Consider the following 17,980-nt stretch of genomic DNA (forward strand, 5'->3'; position numbering starts at 1 on the left):
AGCATTGGTGTGTCATAAGCATTACATAATCAAATAACAATACTAATACTTAAAACAGTTATATTAATAATACTAATACTAATAATTACAATGAAAATAATAATACAATATCATAAGTTGTAAATAGTCAAAACACTATTAATAACAATTTTAACCAACAAAAACAACGTACATACACGTAACTAACAACATACACTTAACTAAATTTTAGTCACTAATAAATATTATAAACAAATTGAAAACAACAGAAAATTTAAATATTCACAAATATGAAATAGTTTAATTAATATTCAAATAATGCATTCCGAGATATTTATGTTATTCCAAAACTTTTAATCACTATTGATATCTAATCAGTTTTGATCATCAAAAGGTCAACTATTGTAACCATTTCTACATTTCCACTATATCAAAGAAGTGAAAGTTGAAAAAAAAGTCAACTATGGCCGGTTGTTTATGAGAGAAATATATTCATAATGCTTAGTACTATTAGAAAATATAATAGTCTATTTTGGTACTTTTTTTTTTGTAAAATAACCTATTTTAACCTACTATATTGGCTATAACATGTTTTGACCAATTTGATACCTTTAATTTTAAGACGGTCGCTTGTTGTGGAGGGACACGACAGGAATTTGGTTTATACGGCACGTTGATCTGAGTATTATACTTATGTTGCGTGTCACTTTAAGAGTGTTAAAAGAGTCGTGTTGTAGGTCCAACCCGAAAGTTTAAAACGAACCCAAACACGACCTAAACCCGAAAATTATAGCGGACATGTAAACCCGAACACAAACGTATACATGACTTGAACCGACTTGTTTGACATGAAAGTCTTTTTTTCTCAATATTTTTTATTGCTTTTAACATACTAATACTTTAAATTTACATTTTGACAACAAAAAAATTCGAATTACATAAATAAGAAATACATGTAATACAACCGACGACCAGTTTGGGTGGTTTCAAAGTCAATATGCAGGTTTCACTTGCAGCCAAGACTTAAAATAAATTGGTTGGGGGGTATTTTAGGTCATCCCGATCCGACTGACATTGAAAAGTACCCATCTTGCCCTTAACTTTGGTGTTCAAGGTTTTCTATTTTTTACTTAATTTTGTATTACAGTTAATATGACAAAGGCAAAGACCAGTTTGAGGCAGGGCCCATAAAATCCTATTGAATTACTTTCAAGCATTCTTGTGCAAGGTGTCTTGTTTTTACCAATCAAAATTACCTCTTTGCCCTTTGTCATAGTTCCACATTATGTTGAAAGGTGTATTGTTCCTTTGTTTTTACACTCCGCAGACAACCAAGCAAAGACTCATCAATACATACTACCTCAAAGCCTTGGGTATTTCAGTTGGCACGCCTGAGAATTTACATTATCAAAATTACATGACAAAAAACACACAAATATTATTAATAGAATAATACAAATAAAACAACTTCTAGTTCTGGTACACTTAAACATAAAGTAGTCAAATGCGATCTTTACGTTACAATAAAAGGAAGATAGCTTGTTATCAAACTTTGAGACGGCTTTATGAACCGATATTCCACAATACTGGTTACTAATCCTACCAATACAAATGCATATGATTTTTGTTGAGCATGCTGATTCTTATGATTAACGGTTGTTAAACAAACTCCTTTAACGCGGTCAACTACCTAACAAAAAAAATATTAGATATTTTATTGTGTCTGCTTGGGTTGATATTTAAATTGTTACACAAAATCAACCAGGTTTACCTTTGCTACTTGAACTTAAAGATCATCGGTATTGATCTCACTTGAAACGGGCCTCAACATGCAGATGAAGAACATATCTGGTTTTTAAAAGCCACATTGTGCGGGTGCCCAAAAGCTATAACTTCCAAGAATTCAGTATCAATCTAAAACACGAATACAACTTGTTTAACACTATTCTTTAATATGTTAATAACTTTTCTACAACAAAAAAATGCCTAGTTACATGAAATAATTGTACTTCTGTATAGATTTAAATCAGTTTCCATTTTAACTTTTAATTTTAGGATGAGGTACTCAAATCAATATAACTTTTGACATTAAGTGAGAAAACACATTTTCTAAAAGATTCAAAACCAAACAGTTCAAATTGGTCAACCTGCGACCCGCCAGGTTTACATGAACACGCCTTGGTTAGCCAAACGTGTTCAAAGATCGACCAAAAACTGAAACAGCCTCGGCAATATCGGCATACTACTTTCAATCGACAAAGCATAATAAAAATTGAAATAATTATTAGACCATATTTTGGAGCAAAGTTACGAAGTCAAAAAAATGCAGAAGAATCGTTCGAAAACATCCGAGCGGCTAAATATTACTATTGTTAACTACAACTCTTCAATATGCTAAACAGTTTTAATTTATTTCATAAAATGAGGAATAAAGATAAAAACACTAAGCACAAATCCTGAAAATTAAGAGATATAAAGAACAAAAAAGCGGTAAACGGAAAAAAATCAAGTAACAAATGTCATGGAACACCTCAATTGACACAAAAAACCAACTAAAGAATATCAAGGTCTGGTGCTTTTGACCTGAAATATCAAGATTCAAGATTCTCAGGGGGCAATGAACACCCACAAGGTGTAGTGAAAATTAGGTTAGGAAAAAATAAAAGAAAAATTGTGCAGCCAGGCTATACGCCATTCTCATTTAGAACAAAATTTAAAAAATGCGTATCACTATTAATTGTTACCGATAGACAAATCAAAACTTTTAGTTTAAAAAGTTACCAGTTGTATCATATCCGATCCGATCCAATTCAAGCCAACACAAACAGCAACAACTGCATAAAAAAATACATATCACCAATCATAACATGAATTAGCACAAAATATTTAAATCAAAACTGGCAGATGCTACTGTTTATTAAAAATTCTTTTGATTATGAGAATCATACAAAAGTAAAAGAAGCAAAGCATTATACATATTACAAAATTAACCTCTTGCAAGACCATGAATACATTGAAGCCATGCCTCTTCCTCTCATAACATTAAGCTTTTCAATTTTTTTTCAGAATTAAAATGTTCACTTAACTAATTCATCAAAACACAAATGTACAAAGATATGTATACCTCTAAAAGATACTGATGTTCAAGCTTCCGATTCGTACATATACAATAAATAACAGTCGTGAATGTACCTTCATAAACAAAATCGGAAACCCCCTAAATCAATTAACAGGCAATGATTAAAAACTAAATCGACATCATTCAGAACTCGCCTCATTCATGAAACGTACAATTATTCACTGGTAGGTTGTGGCTGGTGATGGCAATGAAAGAGGGCAGGAGCCGTGGTTATTAAAAAGGATCTCAAGGTAAATCAATCGTCGGTTTATTCAATGATGCGTTTATAACCGACAAAGCCTTCAATTCGTTGGGATGCTCCAACGCCTGAGTAATTAATAAAATCTCAACAACGATACATGGGGTTTGCGAGTAGAAACTGGGAGGTTTAAAAGGCCTTGATTATGTATTAATGATTGTATTGAAGGCACTGGGTTGTTGTATTAAAATCGCCGGAATATGAACCTTCGAGGTATAGTGGCCGGAGGGCGTGAATGAACGGCGTCTCATGAGAGAGAATGTATTATATAGATATACAAATTTTATTAGAAGCCACTTTTTATTTCGACCTTTAGATACATACAATACAGATGTGTATATATATAGCCATTCAGACACTACACACACACTCTACTTCAAGTAGGCGGTGTTATTGAGGTTGCCTGTCATCCTCCATCATCATCAGCACACCTCTATCCTTTATCATTCAAAATCATTCATTTCAAATACCCATTTCATCTTTCAACCTCCAATTTGTCTCTAGGTACTTTCTTATTCTGTTCAGTTCAATTCCTTGTGTTTCAAGTTACCCTTTGTTATAGATCTCATCTCTTTATTTCAGTTAATAATTGGATCTTTTGTGGGTTTTTTATTTGAAAAGTGGGTATCTTTGTATTGATCTAAATACCCTTTTGGGTGTTTGTTTTTCTCTATTTTTCTCATTTTTTTAATCACCAAAATCTTGTTTTTTTGAAATTAAGTTTCTGCTCTTGATGGGATTGCAAGAGCATAAAGTTTTAACCTTTAAGGTTTCAAATTATTGTTTTATTAAATTTACCCCTAATTTGATTATGATTTTAGTGTTATGTGAGGACATTTGTTCAAAGCTTTGGATTTGATGAATTATGAGTGTGTATATTTATGAAGCCAATTATTAATGGGGTGTGTTGTAATATTAAAAGTTGCAGTGTCTGTTCAAGAAAATTAGTTGAAAGTCATTTTCTTGTTTCAAGATTTTTGCATTTTGTTAAAAAGATAACATAAGTTTATAAAGATGTAAACTTTATTAATCTTGATGATATGGATTTAGGTTATCAACAAAATGGGCCTCTCACCATACCAAAGCCCATCAGATGCTGGTGTCCTGTGTGTCATCCTGGTCAACACGGTCATGTCGATATCAGTCATGAAAGGGATAGTTTGTTCCATTCTTCATGTGATTGGGATCCACGTGGCGTCATGGGAGGATTACTCGGGCCAGGCGTTGACTGAGTCGGTTGAGTGTCGAGGAACCCCTTCCGACAGTTACATGGGTGAGTTTAGAAGCCGAACACCATCGATCCTTTATGATTCCTTGTGTTGTCAAACTAAACAAGAGTGCTCGGTTTGTTTGGTTGAGTTTAAATTGGATGCAGAGATTAACCGGCTATCGTGTGGGCATGTTTTCCATAAGTGTTGTCTTGAGAAGTGGCTGCAGTTGTGGAATGTAACATGTCCGCTTTGCAGGAACCATATGATGATGCCGAAAGAGGTTGAAGAGAATACTTGCCCAATGTGAGGTGGTTTTAGTATATCAGTAGTTAGTAGTGTGGTCAGTGGTGCACAGGGGTTTGTGTAGACTCTGTACTCGAGTTTTTTAGATGTTATTAGTGGCTTTTAGTTAGCGCCCGACTTGTTGTGTTGCTGCACTCAGTGTGGTTGACTTGAAATTTACCCGCTTTGTATATATAAAAGGTGTTTAGGTTTCCGGTGTTGTATGCACCTGAGAAGCTGTGAACTTTCTTCTTTTTTGGTTATGATGGTTAGGGTTTAAATCAGATATAAAGTTGATCTTTCTTCTTGTATTTTTTTAGTTTCTGCTATAAACTTAAGCAGAGTGAAACAGGCAGGTTGGTTGGCTAACGGGTCAAAATAAGCTACCTTTAAGAAAGTGAAAATTGGGTTCGGGCCAACTGTACACTAAATAAAAAATGCGTTGAGTTTGAAATGAGTCGTTAAGATTTAGTATTCAAATGAGCTCACGCATTTATTAGGTTATGTGTTGTGGAGTGGTGTAAGGGGCGTGAAACGCCATTACGTAGGGGCCATGGGGGGTCTGATCGTTGAGAAGCTAGTGAGCGTTGGCATGGGTGCGGCCGTTTGCTTAATTAATTAATTTTTATTAATAATAATAAATATACAAACCAATCTTTTAGTTTTACTTCGCCATTAATTCAAGATTGTATTACACTGCACATGTGGCTCTTCTTTTTCCTACAATTTACTTTTACACATTTCTCACTACTATAAAGGATGACCCTATATATGCTTTTATGGTGGTGGCAGTGACGGTGGTTTTACGGCAACAACCACACAACCACTAGATGATGGTGACAAACATTTACGTTTCGGGCCATTTGGATTTAATCCAAATTAGCAGTCACTAGAACATTTGGGGTACATTCTAAAGGATCATTTAGATTTTAGATCCATTCTATGTGAGCAATGTATAATTTGGGTAATCTAAATCAAGCTATTTAGCATACAAAAATGAAGCAAATCAACCTATATATTTCAGAATGTTTCATGATTATAGTCTATCAGCTGCCAGATCCTTTCAACATGATCTGAAAGCATATGGACATGGCGTAATTGGTTCTTTTATTCCTACGAAAGGGGACTAAAGAAGTGAAGAACACAATGAAACAAAACACGACGTTTCTTGTACCTAGTCCACTAATAAACCAGCTTCTTATCTTGATTCTGAGTTACGACTCGTGTGACATCGTTACTGTCCCAACCCAAAATCCACTCTTGTACTTGCCTGACTATGAAAACAGTGAACACATTTCTTCTAAAAAAAGGAGCATGATTTACTATTAAAAACATGCGAAAAATAAATAAAGCAGGTGCCCAGGATTTGTGGTTATAACTGGACAAAAGAATCACACCACAAAATTTTTCAAGCCAGGATGGTCTTCCACCAGGTAAGTATAGTCAAACAGTCCATCAAGCATTTCAGCATAATGAGAAAGAAACAAGTGTTTCATTTTGGTCACTCGGTAATACAAAGTTATGAGATAGTTGTTGGATATTATTATGAACCGGTCCGGTTAAGGCAACACGGTAGATCGAGTTATGACTGGGATGAGAGTTACACCTTGGATAACGAACACAAAATACGCCTAAGTTAGCTAACCGATATTAACTAATAATAATAACGAGATGGACTGGGCTTTGGATTAGAGATGGGTTTAGTGGCCTGGTTATGCTAAACTAATATAATTAATTTAGCCTAATCATTAGTTGTTACATAACAAAAGAACCCTCTAGCCACCAAACTCTCTCTCTCTCTCTCCCTACCACCACCGCCAACCTCCTGCTGCCCGCCGAAAACCACCGCCGGTCAGCCGCTGCACGTCGGAAGAGAACCGCTGCCGGTGCTCCGCGCCGCCACCATCGCCGTTGTCCAGCCACCGCCGTTGCATCTGTGCACCGCCTCCGTCGGGTTCCGTCTCGTTCAGTCGCATAACGAAGTTTGTTATCCCTCGTTGTCTCAACCGTCTATTTATTATCCGAGGTAAAATTAAATATTGTCGGTATTGATTTATATTTAATTTGGTTGTTCAAATTTGTACCCGTACTGCTTGTAACCGGATCCTGTATGGTTCCATAAAGTGATGATTACTCGTTTATTTATTCTGTTGCGTTCATGATAATTTTAATGAGATTAATAATTATGATACTATAATTAAAACTGGGTTTAAATATCATTGACTGATCACCAATATCAGTGGTATCAAAGCCTTGCCTTGGTTACAACATACTAGTAGAATCCAATACTTTGACCGGCTCTACGTCACAAACTTCAAGGTTGTTGAACTTTTTGATCTAGATAATATTTTAGGGCAACGTTGGTTTGGTCAAAATTTTGTTTATTTACCAAAAGGATTGTCTGCTTTTTATTTTTGTTGAATATGTAAATCTGGACCGACCTTGTGCATTTGGTTGATTATTTTGGTTTTGGCCATATGGATGGTTCAAAAGTTGTATTTACTTTCGGTTTGTTTATTTTATGGTTTTTGGCCATTTTGATGGTTCAAAATTGTAATAAGTAGGGTTTAGTTTTTCATGATATATAATAGTTGAATATTGTAATGAGGTATACCTGAAGGAAAAACCGAGGAGGAGGACATGGAGTTCTTGAAGTCAATGGGAGATACTAAAGATGACGGGATGCACCAAGTCCATCCTTGTGGTTCTTATGTGTTATGACCCCTTGACCCGATTAATTTTGCTAATAGGCTCTAGCAAGATCAATAATTAATCTTGGCCATTTAAGATTTACATATTCTTATTTGCTATTATGATTGATTGCCTTTTATAATTAGTTATATCATCACCAACCTAATACTAAATATTTTAAAATAAATTTATTAACCAATTATGCTTTTTTGCAAAATTAAACTAAATTTGATTTTCCGAAACTAATAACTTAATAGTTTAACTATGCGACAAACTTAGTTTTGATAAGGTTATCTAAAACTAAGGGTCCTAAGAGATGAAATGGTTCATCAAGTTGTCCTGATTAATGCAATAAAACTGGAATTTTACTCTTCCGCAAATTTTAAAAATAATCTCAATTTTAAAATCAATAGTCTATGTCATCCTACTATAAGCCACACTTGAGGCATACTACGAAACTTCAAGTGTTTGGAGCTATAGTTGCGCACTTGATTTCTAGCATATCCCTTCAAGGTGAAAGGGTTACGTTGACAAATCATGCCCTTTCACAAGTGACTGTAGTAGGGCGATTATTACTTTACTCTTCTGTTACGTGCTACAGCTGTCTGAAGACCAATGTGGGCATAAACGGGGTAACCATATCTACTTAGGCTAACGTTGTCTTAATAGGCCTTATAACCAAGAATTGTGCTTTATTCACAATTGGAAATTGTTGTCAATATGCCTAACCAACCACTTATTAATGTTGTGTGCTATAGATGTCATTAGTAACTGGAAGCCGGATTCTCAATTTCCTATTTATTAATGTTATTGGGTAATTGATAATAGGATAATAACATCGAAAATACTAATCAAATTACATGCTTATTTAACAAATGTAACCTGAAAATAACTCCTCATTCACCCTCAAGAATATTCTTGAGAAAGAAAAGCTTAAATGTACCAACTTTTTTGAACGGCACCGCAATATGAGACTTGTTCTCATAATAGCAAAGATGCACTATGCTTTCGATGGACCAGTTCCAACTAAGCCTGAAAACTATGATGTTGCTGTTAAAATGGTTCTTGAAAAGCATAAGGACGACTCCACTGAAGTCGTCTGCATTATGCTAGCCACCATGTCTTCCGAGCTTGCTATGGGCTTGGAAGATCTTGGTGCGTATGAGATGCTTGAGCAATTCAAGGGCCTGCTCCAGTAATAAGCATGTCAAGAACGCTTTGACATCATGAAGCAACTAGTTAGCTGCAGAATGGAACATGGATATTCTGTTAGTGCGCATCTCATCAAAATGAAAGGATACATCGACCATTTAAAGAAACATGATTATCCCCTGTTGGATGAAATAGCAACGGATTTCATCTTGAACTCTCTCCCCAGCTCTTACGACCAATTCGTAATAAATATTAATATGAATGCATGGGTGAAGACAGTGTCGGAGCCACATGGTATGCTCAAAACGGCTAAGATGAATATTCCAACTAAAACTAATCAAGTTCTGATGGTTCGATCTGTTGGTGTCAAGAAGCCTAATCCCAAGAATCGGGGTTATAACGGTAAAGGCAAGAATAAGGTTACTGTTGCTGCCAAGCATGCCACCAACACTAACAAAGGTTTTGCAAAGGTACCAATTGGTCCTTTGTTTCTTCAACTCAGATAGATAACGTATATGTAAATAACTTTAGAGGAGCTTTCAGCATTGATCCTCTATTTCTTCAATCCAGCAAGATAGTCAGAACAGTTACGTTTCCATTGCCACATTTTGTTGCACTTGTAGCACTTGCGCTCCTCAGGGGGCGGCGGTGATACCTTTGCAACACCCGTGTTAGTGTTGGTGGCATGCTTGGTAGCAACAGTAACCTTCTTCTTGCCTTTACCGTTATAACCCCGGTTATTGGGTTTAGGCTTCTTGACACCAGCAGATCGAACCATCAGAATTTGATTAGTTTTAGTTGGAATATTCATATTAGCCGTTTTGAACATACCATGAAACTCCTGCACTGTCTTCATCTAGGCATTCATATTAAAATTAATTACGAACTGGTCGTAAAAGCTAGGGAGAGAGTTACACTGCATTCTCGGATTTGAAATACAAGGAAAATAAATGATGAGATTGGATAGAGGAAGAAATGAAAAGAAATTATATACTTAAAAGGCATTCTTGAGTTAAAATAAAACAAAAGAAAAGAAAGTGTTTATTACATTCTCGAGTTAGATTGGAAGGAAAATATATGAAAAAAATTTGTAACTTTACAATTATGTCCTCATAGCAACATGGAAAAGAAAATTAAGATAGGGTAAATTGGTAATATGGTAATGAGCTATAAACTTTCCTTCACAATCCGGCCATATTTGGCAGTAAAGTTTTGAAGAAAAAAAGGCTTAACTTTTCCTTCCATTCTCTTTCTTTTATTTTAATGAAAAAACTCAAGAATGAAGAAGGAAAAATTTTCTTATATTTTCTTTCCAATCCCTTAAATAAAAAACTCAAGAATGCAATGTTAAAGATGAAATTTGCTGCCATTTTATCCGACAAGGGATAATCAAGTATCTTTAACTGGTTGATGTATCCTTTCATTTTGATAACATGCGCACTAACAGAAGATCCATGTTCCATTCTGCAGCTAACTAGCTGCTTCATGGTGTCCAAGCGTTCTTGACATGGTTGTTACTGGAGCATGCCCTTTAGTTGCTCAAACATCTCATACGCACCAAGATCTTCCAAGCCCTTAGCAAGCTCGGAGGACATGGTGGCTAGCATAATCAGTGGCGAAGCTTGGACTAAGACACTGGGGGCCCGAACTTAAATTGTATACAGAATTTCACAAACGAAGTGGGCTGGGTTCAAATTTTCGGTCAAAAACGGCTAAACTTAAACTACACATAAAAAGTTACTGCCGAAAACGGCCAAATTTTACACAACGTATAAAAATTTTTGACCGAAAACGGCTAAATTTTACACTACGTATAAAAAATTCGGCCGAAAACGGCTGAATTTTACACTACGTATATATAAATTCGGCCAAAAACGACTAAACTTACACTACGTATAAAAAATTTCGGACGAAAACGGGTAAATTTACATTACCGCGTAAAAAACCAGGGGGGGCCGGGCCACCCTGGGCCCTAAGCAATCTTCGCCACTGAGCATAATGCAGGCGACTTCAGTAGAGTCTTCCTTATGCTTTTCAAGAACCTTTCTTACAGCAACAACATAGTTTTCAGACTCGGTTGGAACCAGTCCGTTGAGAACATAGTTATTCTTTGCTATTATGAGAACAAGTCTCAAATTGCGGTGTCATTCAAGAAAGTTGGTATCATCCAGATTTTCTTTCACAAGAATAGTCTTGAGGGTGAATGAGGAGTTATTTTTCAGTTGACATCTGTTAAATAAGCAAAAGTAATGTTATTAGTATTTTCGATGTTATAATCCTATTATCAATGACCCAAGAACATTAATAAATAGGAACTTAAGAATCTGGCTTCTAGTTACTAATGGCATCTGTAGCACACAACATTAATAAGTGGTTAGGCAGACTGATAACGACTGCCAATTATGAATAAGCACAACTCTCGGTTTTGAGGCCTATTAAGACAACACTTGTCTAAGTAGATATGTCCAGCCTCATCTATCCCCACCTAAGTTTCCATACATATGTAGCATGTAACATAAGAGTAAAGTAATAGTCGCCCTAGTAAAGTCATTTGTGATAGGGCCGGATGCGTCAACGAAACCCTTTCACCTTGAAGTGATATGCTAGAAATCAATTGCGGTGATGTAGCTCCAAACATTTGAAGTTTCGTAGTATGCCTTAAGTGTGGCTTATAGTAGGATGACATAGACTATTAATTTTCAATTGGGATTATTTTTAAAATTTACCGAAAAGAGTAAAATTCCAGTTATACTGTATTAATCGGGACAACTTGATGAACCATTTAATCTCTCAGGACACTTAGTTTTAGATAACCTTAATAAAATAAAGTTTTTCGTGATATATATAACCAATTTTTAAGTTAATCGTTAAACTATTAAGTTATTAGTTTTGAAAAACCAAATTCAGTTTAATTTGACAAAACACATAATTGGTTAATAAGTTTATTTTTAAATATTTGTTATTAGGTTGGTGGCGATATAACTAATTATAAAAAGCAAGCAATCACAATACCAAATAAGAATATGTAAATCTTAAATAACCAAGATTAATTATTGATCTTGCTAGAGCCTATTAGCAAAATCGATCGGGTCAAGGGGTCACACACAAAACAACCACAAGGATGAACTCTTGGTGCATTCTGTCATCTTTAGTATCTCCCACTGACTTCAAGAACTCCATGTCCTCGTCCTCGGTTTTTCCTTCGCGTCTTCCTCATTATAATATTCAACTAATATATATAATGAAAAACTAAACCCTTCCTATTACAATTTTGAACCATCAAAATAGCCAAAAACCATAAAATAAAAACCGAAAGTAAATACAACTTTTGAACCATCCATATGGCCAAAACCAAAATAATCAACCAAATACACAAGGTCGGGCCAGATTTACATATTTAAAAATAAAAAATAAAAATCGGGCAATCCTTTTAGTCTAATAAATAAAAATTTTTTTGACCAAATCAATGTTGCCCTAAATTATTATCTATATCAAAAACTTTAACAACCTTGAAATTTGTGATGTAGAACCGGTCATAGTATCGGATTCGACTCATATGTTGTAACCAAGGCTTTTATATAGTTTCATAATAATTAATCTCATTAAAATTCTCATGTACGCATCGGAATAAATAAACGAGTAATCATCACTTTATGGATTCATACAAGATCCAGTTACAAACGATACGAGTACAAATCTAAACAACCAAATTAAATATAAATCAACAGCGACGATATTTAATTTTACCTCGGTTAATGAATAACCGGTTGAGATATCGAGGGATAACAAACTTCGCTAGGTGACTGAACGAGACGGCACCCGACGGTGGCGGTGCACGGATGTAGCGATGGTGGCGTGTGACGTTGGCTAGACAGCTGCGATGGCGGCGACGCAGAGCACCGGTAGCGGTTCTCTTCCTGCGTGCAATGGCTGACCGGCGGCGGTTTTCGATGGGGGCAGCAGGAGGTTGGCGGTGGTGAGAGAGAGGGAGAGAGAGTTTGGCAGCTATGGTTCTCCTATTATGTAACAACTAATGATTAGATTAAACTAATTATATTAGTTTAGGCTAACCGGGCCACCAAGCCCATCTCTAATCTAAACTCTAAAGCCTAGTCAATCTCCTTATTATTATTAGTCAATACCGGTTAACTAACCTAAGCGGATTTTGCGTTCGTTACCCAAGTAACTCTCACGGGTCATAACTCGGTCGGCCATGTTGACTTAACCGAACCGGTCCATAAATATCCAACAATAGTAACCAAGTTTTAGGGAAATATATCAAACATGTAACGTAGGGAAATGGTAAACATCATGTCTCTGGAAGCAACATATAAATCACAAAGAACATCTAACTGCTAGCATCAATGAAACTAGTAAAACATCATTAAACTACAAAGAGTACAAATGAATGAGACCGAATGAAATTTCAGACAAAGCATACCTCTATCTACTGAACCAACTACAACTTTATCTATTAACAACGATACAGCTGAAGCATCAAGTGAGTAAAAGTATTTCTATATCATCAAAATGTTGGTTGACTTGGTTCTCAAGATATCCTTGGAGAGGCACATGGTAAGTAACCACCGTCCCCACTACGATTACTACAGTGGCGAAGCTTGGGCGAGTTCGTCGGGGGGGGGGGGGGGGGGGGGAGGACTCAAAATGTATTATAAAAATCATAAACTAGGGGGGGCCGGCCTCAAATTTTCGAACGAGAAAACGGTTAATTTACACTACCGCGCAAAAACCCCCCGGCCCTAATGAAGCTTCGTCCCTGGGTTACTAGCCTCAGCCTCCATAAGGTAACATACCTAAATAATATTTTAATCACTTAAAAGTAGAATCATTAAAATCCCGTAAAAGGAAATGTTCCCTTTGGTGTCAACAGCCGAGTTGCTTGAACTTGGATCGATAAAAAGCTTGAAAGCTTTTTTGAGTTTAAGCCGAGCCCGAGGCTCATATAAAGCTCGATTAGTTATCGAGCCTTGTATGAGAAGCTTGTTTAGTCTCCTCAAGCCTTAACGAGTCTTGTGCATTTTATAAGTTTGACCTATTTTGAGCTTTTATGTAATAAGTTAACACTTCACAATCGAGCTTGAGCCGAGCTTTGGCTCGTTTAAAGTTTTTTCAAAATATATAAAAATAATAAACAAATACATATAAGTTAGTTAATAAATAAATAATGTATGAGGTGAGCCCAAGCTTGAAAAAAACATATCCTAAGCCGAGTTCAAGGTTTAGAAAAACATGTCGAAATGAGCGGAGCTCGAGTCTGGTCGAGCTTGAGCTTGGCTTAGCTGGTTTACACCCTTGGTCAATATTCTCATATTGTTTATAGGCTTACGCTTAGTTTAGACTTGGGGTGTTCTTCGGGTTATTTATTCGGGTTTCGGGTTGTTCGGGTCGGGTTATTCGGGTTTGAGCTCAAAACAAACTGACCCAAGAACCGACCCAAATAAGTTATGTTTGTTCGGGTTTCGGGTTAAACGGGTCGGGTATATTCGGGTCGGGTTTCGGGTCTGACGAATTAAAATCACTTTTAAAAATATCATAAATAAAAAAAACATATTCCAAGCCGTTATAAAACCATAATATACAACCATATTCAACAATAACATATATTATTTAGCAATATATGAAATTTATCATACAAGCATGCATTAGATGGGATGGAGTGTTGTAACATGTGGATCAATACTTGTGTAAATTGAATAAACATGCTCAAAGCATATTGGTTTAAATACTATACTATTTAAGTTTTCGAATTGAATATAAATTCTCAACATATTTTATGATAATTAATACATTGGGATCCAATGTGATAGATCCAATATTAATTGGAATCATGAGAACAACCGAACAAGAATACATAAGGTCACTATGTTACTTCACCACTAAACTACCCTATAAAAATTAGGGATACATGCATCGATGTATTATACTTCGGGTTATTCGGGTCAACCCGAATTTGGGTATTTCAACCCAAATACCAACCCGAATATTTTATCTCGGGTTCGTGTTAGAAGTTTAATCGGTTCGGGTGAATTCCGGTCTGGTTATTCGGGTCTCAGGTTGATTTGGTTCAGGTTTGTTATTCGGATACGGTTAAAAAACGCACCCCTAGTTTAGACACAGAGATTTTATAGCTTTTCTCTAGTGGGTTGGAGATCATCTTAGTTGTTACTCAATGTTGCAATTAGTAAATTCTATTTAATAAATGATTCATTGCTTTTACTCTATAGTTCGGGTAACCATAAATTTGATTTTCAGATCATAAATCAAATTGTGACATCACACAGCTTAGAAATTCTGCTTTTATGATTCCTAAGCTAAAAACAATCGATTATATTATCTTGTTGATAGAAATGCATGTATAATGAAATTGTGATATCACATAACTAAATTGGTCCATGTTGAAACAGACTGTTTTAGAAGGAAGCTATCAAAGAGATCATCTGTTATATTTTTTTGTATGGTGCTGCGACTGTGGTGGTTTGGTTTGCAACCAGTAGGCTGTTGTGTAATGTGACAGTTATTGGTGATGGATGAAGCTAGACTACTTAGATGACATAAATCAAGTCATTTAGCAAACTTAAAAGTAGTTAAACTAGCCATGTATACACTACCCCAAATTTGCATACCGGCATGCCTATTAGGGTTTTATGAGTTTATATGGTTGATACGATATGCCAACATACCACCTCATGCGCTCTGTATGATGTGCCAATCTAATAACTCATGGCATGTATAACAACACCTACTTGCTTTTATGAGTTATACAGCCGGTTAAATTGATAGCTAGGATGTGTAGCTAAATTTGATGGTCTTGGTGAGTGTTAAAACATCATATTTCTTGTTCCAAGTTCTAGAATGGACTAGCACCTTTTTTGAACCAACTACAAGTCTACAATCACCACAACAATAAACAATATTAATAAAAAAGAGACAAAAACATAACTTACTATTAGTGAACAAACACATTTGGGTAAATATAAAATATAAATAGAACAGTTCTACTTAACCTCAAATTCTCAGTTTTAAAGAACAAATCTAGTGAACATTTTTAACATACAAACACAAGAGAGAACACAAAACCTCAAGAACTGCATGTGTTGATGCCATTCTTACAGTCTCTGGTGAGATCATTGAAAGTCTCTATTTGCTTTTTGCCCCTCAAGAAAACCTCGGTGTCCACCGAAGCCCTCATGTATCCGTCAAACTCAACCGCAGCACCATTATTCAGGTTCTTCATCTCACTATACCACTCACTAGTCTCATCCCAAAGACTATTGTATTCATCAAGAAAATGAGTGGAATACTTATCTTTCAAAGGATCAAAGAACGAAATATCAGTTTCATCGGTTGCAATATACAAATTCCTTCCGTCGTCAACCTTATCTTGTAACGAAGAAAGAAGCGCTTCAGGTGACGTATCCGCTGCAAGATTCGGCCATTGTTCTAGATTCCTTGCTTTCTCGCCTCTCACAACATGAACCGAGTCAAAATCCCAGTTCATCCTTGCGGCTATTGCTGAAACTATGTCCATTAATCTTCTAGACTTCCATATCAAATGCCACGGTCTTTGAATAACCGATTCAGCTTCACCTTCACACACTCTGTACCAGTAATTATCCGGCTCGACACTCCCAAACTTTCTCATTATCAACGTATCCTTCACGCCAGCCATCTTCATCGGGGTGACCCTGAAATCATCCACTAGCGATATACTCAACCCGTCTTTCTGATGCCATTTGTTCCAGTCCGACCAAAACTGACCCTGATCCAAAACAGATGCAGACTCCTTCAAATGCTCAAAATCAAAGTAGAATCTGAAATCTTTTCCTTCTTCGTCTAGACCCGACTTGGTATAAACAGACGACAAGCAAATACTCAGGTCCATCACAAGCGTTCGGTTCAAGTACTGAGCTTCACCTAACGCACACATGAAACTCCAAAGATAATGATCCATACTCTTGCATCTGTCACCGCCACCTTGGTACAACAAATACCTACCTTGATCAAACGACCTCTCCGACTCAACAACCGGGAGCGTATCGTTCACAACCTCACCAACCACTTGAACCGCAACATTCTTATCATCTTCAGCCATCGGCGTCTTCTCAAACCCAGCCTTCTGATGCGGCCTTCTCTTCCTCGCCTTCCCACCCGAATGATAATCCCCAATACTCACAACACTAAGCGTACAATTCGCCGACCGAGCGATCACAAAGCTCCGATAATCCTTATAAAGCGACGCTCGCTTCCCTTCCTTGGGCCTAAACCGCCACGCCATATGACACGAACTATCATTATACCCACGAACCGGCTTCCCAAACCGATAAAAATGTATATCCTTGAACCGATCAATCGCAGCCGACATCATGAGATGGAAAACCTCCGGATCCGTACAATCCACCGCCTTATCGACCTCCCCGCTACAATCCCGCTCCCCCTTCTTCTCAACCTCGCCCTCCGTATTCTCCGACAGAATCGTACCACCAACGTCCGTGGCATTTATGACGCTACCGAACACCGTCTCGTTGGCAACCATAAAATCCTCACCGGTTTTCGCAAGGGTGCTATCGGATACAAATGTGGCATTGGAAGTGGAAGTTAAAAAGTTTGTCATCTTAGTTGAAGGATGAAACAACGGGTCTTCGGGTTCATAAGTGGCAGCAATGACTGTGAAGACTAAAACGGCGATGACAAAAAACGTGAAAAATAGGTTTCCGATTATGGCTAATGCGTTTTGTCCTAGGTTCTCCGGTCGGAAACTACTGGACCGTGTCGGGAAACCTCGGCCTTGCATCATTATCTTAATTTAACAAACAGAAGTAACAGATCTGAAAATATGTAATCGGTAACCCTAATTTGAATAATAATAATAATTATGACTTACCTTATGAAATTAAGAGTGGAATATGATTAGATATTGATATAGACGATGTGGTTTTTTCAGATCTGCATTTGTTAGTGCAGATGATTGAGGTTGAATTTGAGCTCAGCTGCTAGCTAGCAGTATAGGTGTGCATATGGCGTAAGGTAGCAGTCATTAAGTTATCGTGCTAATCTAGACGTGTGATTAGATCCACCGACATTAAGAAGTGGGTCCCACAAGGTAATCGTCGTTTCTATTGGGCCTAATTTCAGGTCAAATTTCGTATACTTTTTATTTTCTTTTTTTATTAATATAACTAAAATTTAAAAAATTATTTTTATTCGCTGTAGAGCGGATTTGAATCGCCTACCTGTACAGGTTGCGTTGGAGACCTCTAATATATTGGT

General features: G+C 36.5%; 1 protein-coding gene and 1 pseudogene across 1 annotated transcript; one reads left to right on the forward strand and one right to left on the reverse strand.

Annotated features, from left to right (window-relative positions):
• The first annotated feature begins 4,418 nt into the window (after window positions 1-4,418).
• Window positions 4,419-4,874, forward strand: LOC143546748 (putative E3 ubiquitin-protein ligase XERICO pseudogene; annotated as a pseudogene).
• Window positions 4,875-15,632: 10,758 nt separating this feature from the next.
• Window positions 15,633-17,704, reverse strand: LOC143546772 (uncharacterized). The gene has a single exon (XM_077038363.1). It carries the CDS (start codon window positions 17,505-17,507, stop codon window positions 15,792-15,794), a length of 1,716 nt encoding a protein of 571 aa, XP_076894478.1. The 5' UTR covers window positions 17,508-17,704; the 3' UTR covers window positions 15,633-15,791.
• Window positions 17,705-17,980: the final 276 nt, after the last annotated feature.

The sequence above is a fragment of the Bidens hawaiensis genome, unplaced genomic scaffold (assembly GCF_021521415.1).
Source record: "Bidens hawaiensis isolate Kalapana, Puna unplaced genomic scaffold, B.hawaiensis_p1.1 tig00014463_1, whole genome shotgun sequence".
Classification (NCBI taxonomy): domain Eukaryota; kingdom Viridiplantae; phylum Streptophyta; class Magnoliopsida; order Asterales; family Asteraceae; genus Bidens; species Bidens hawaiensis.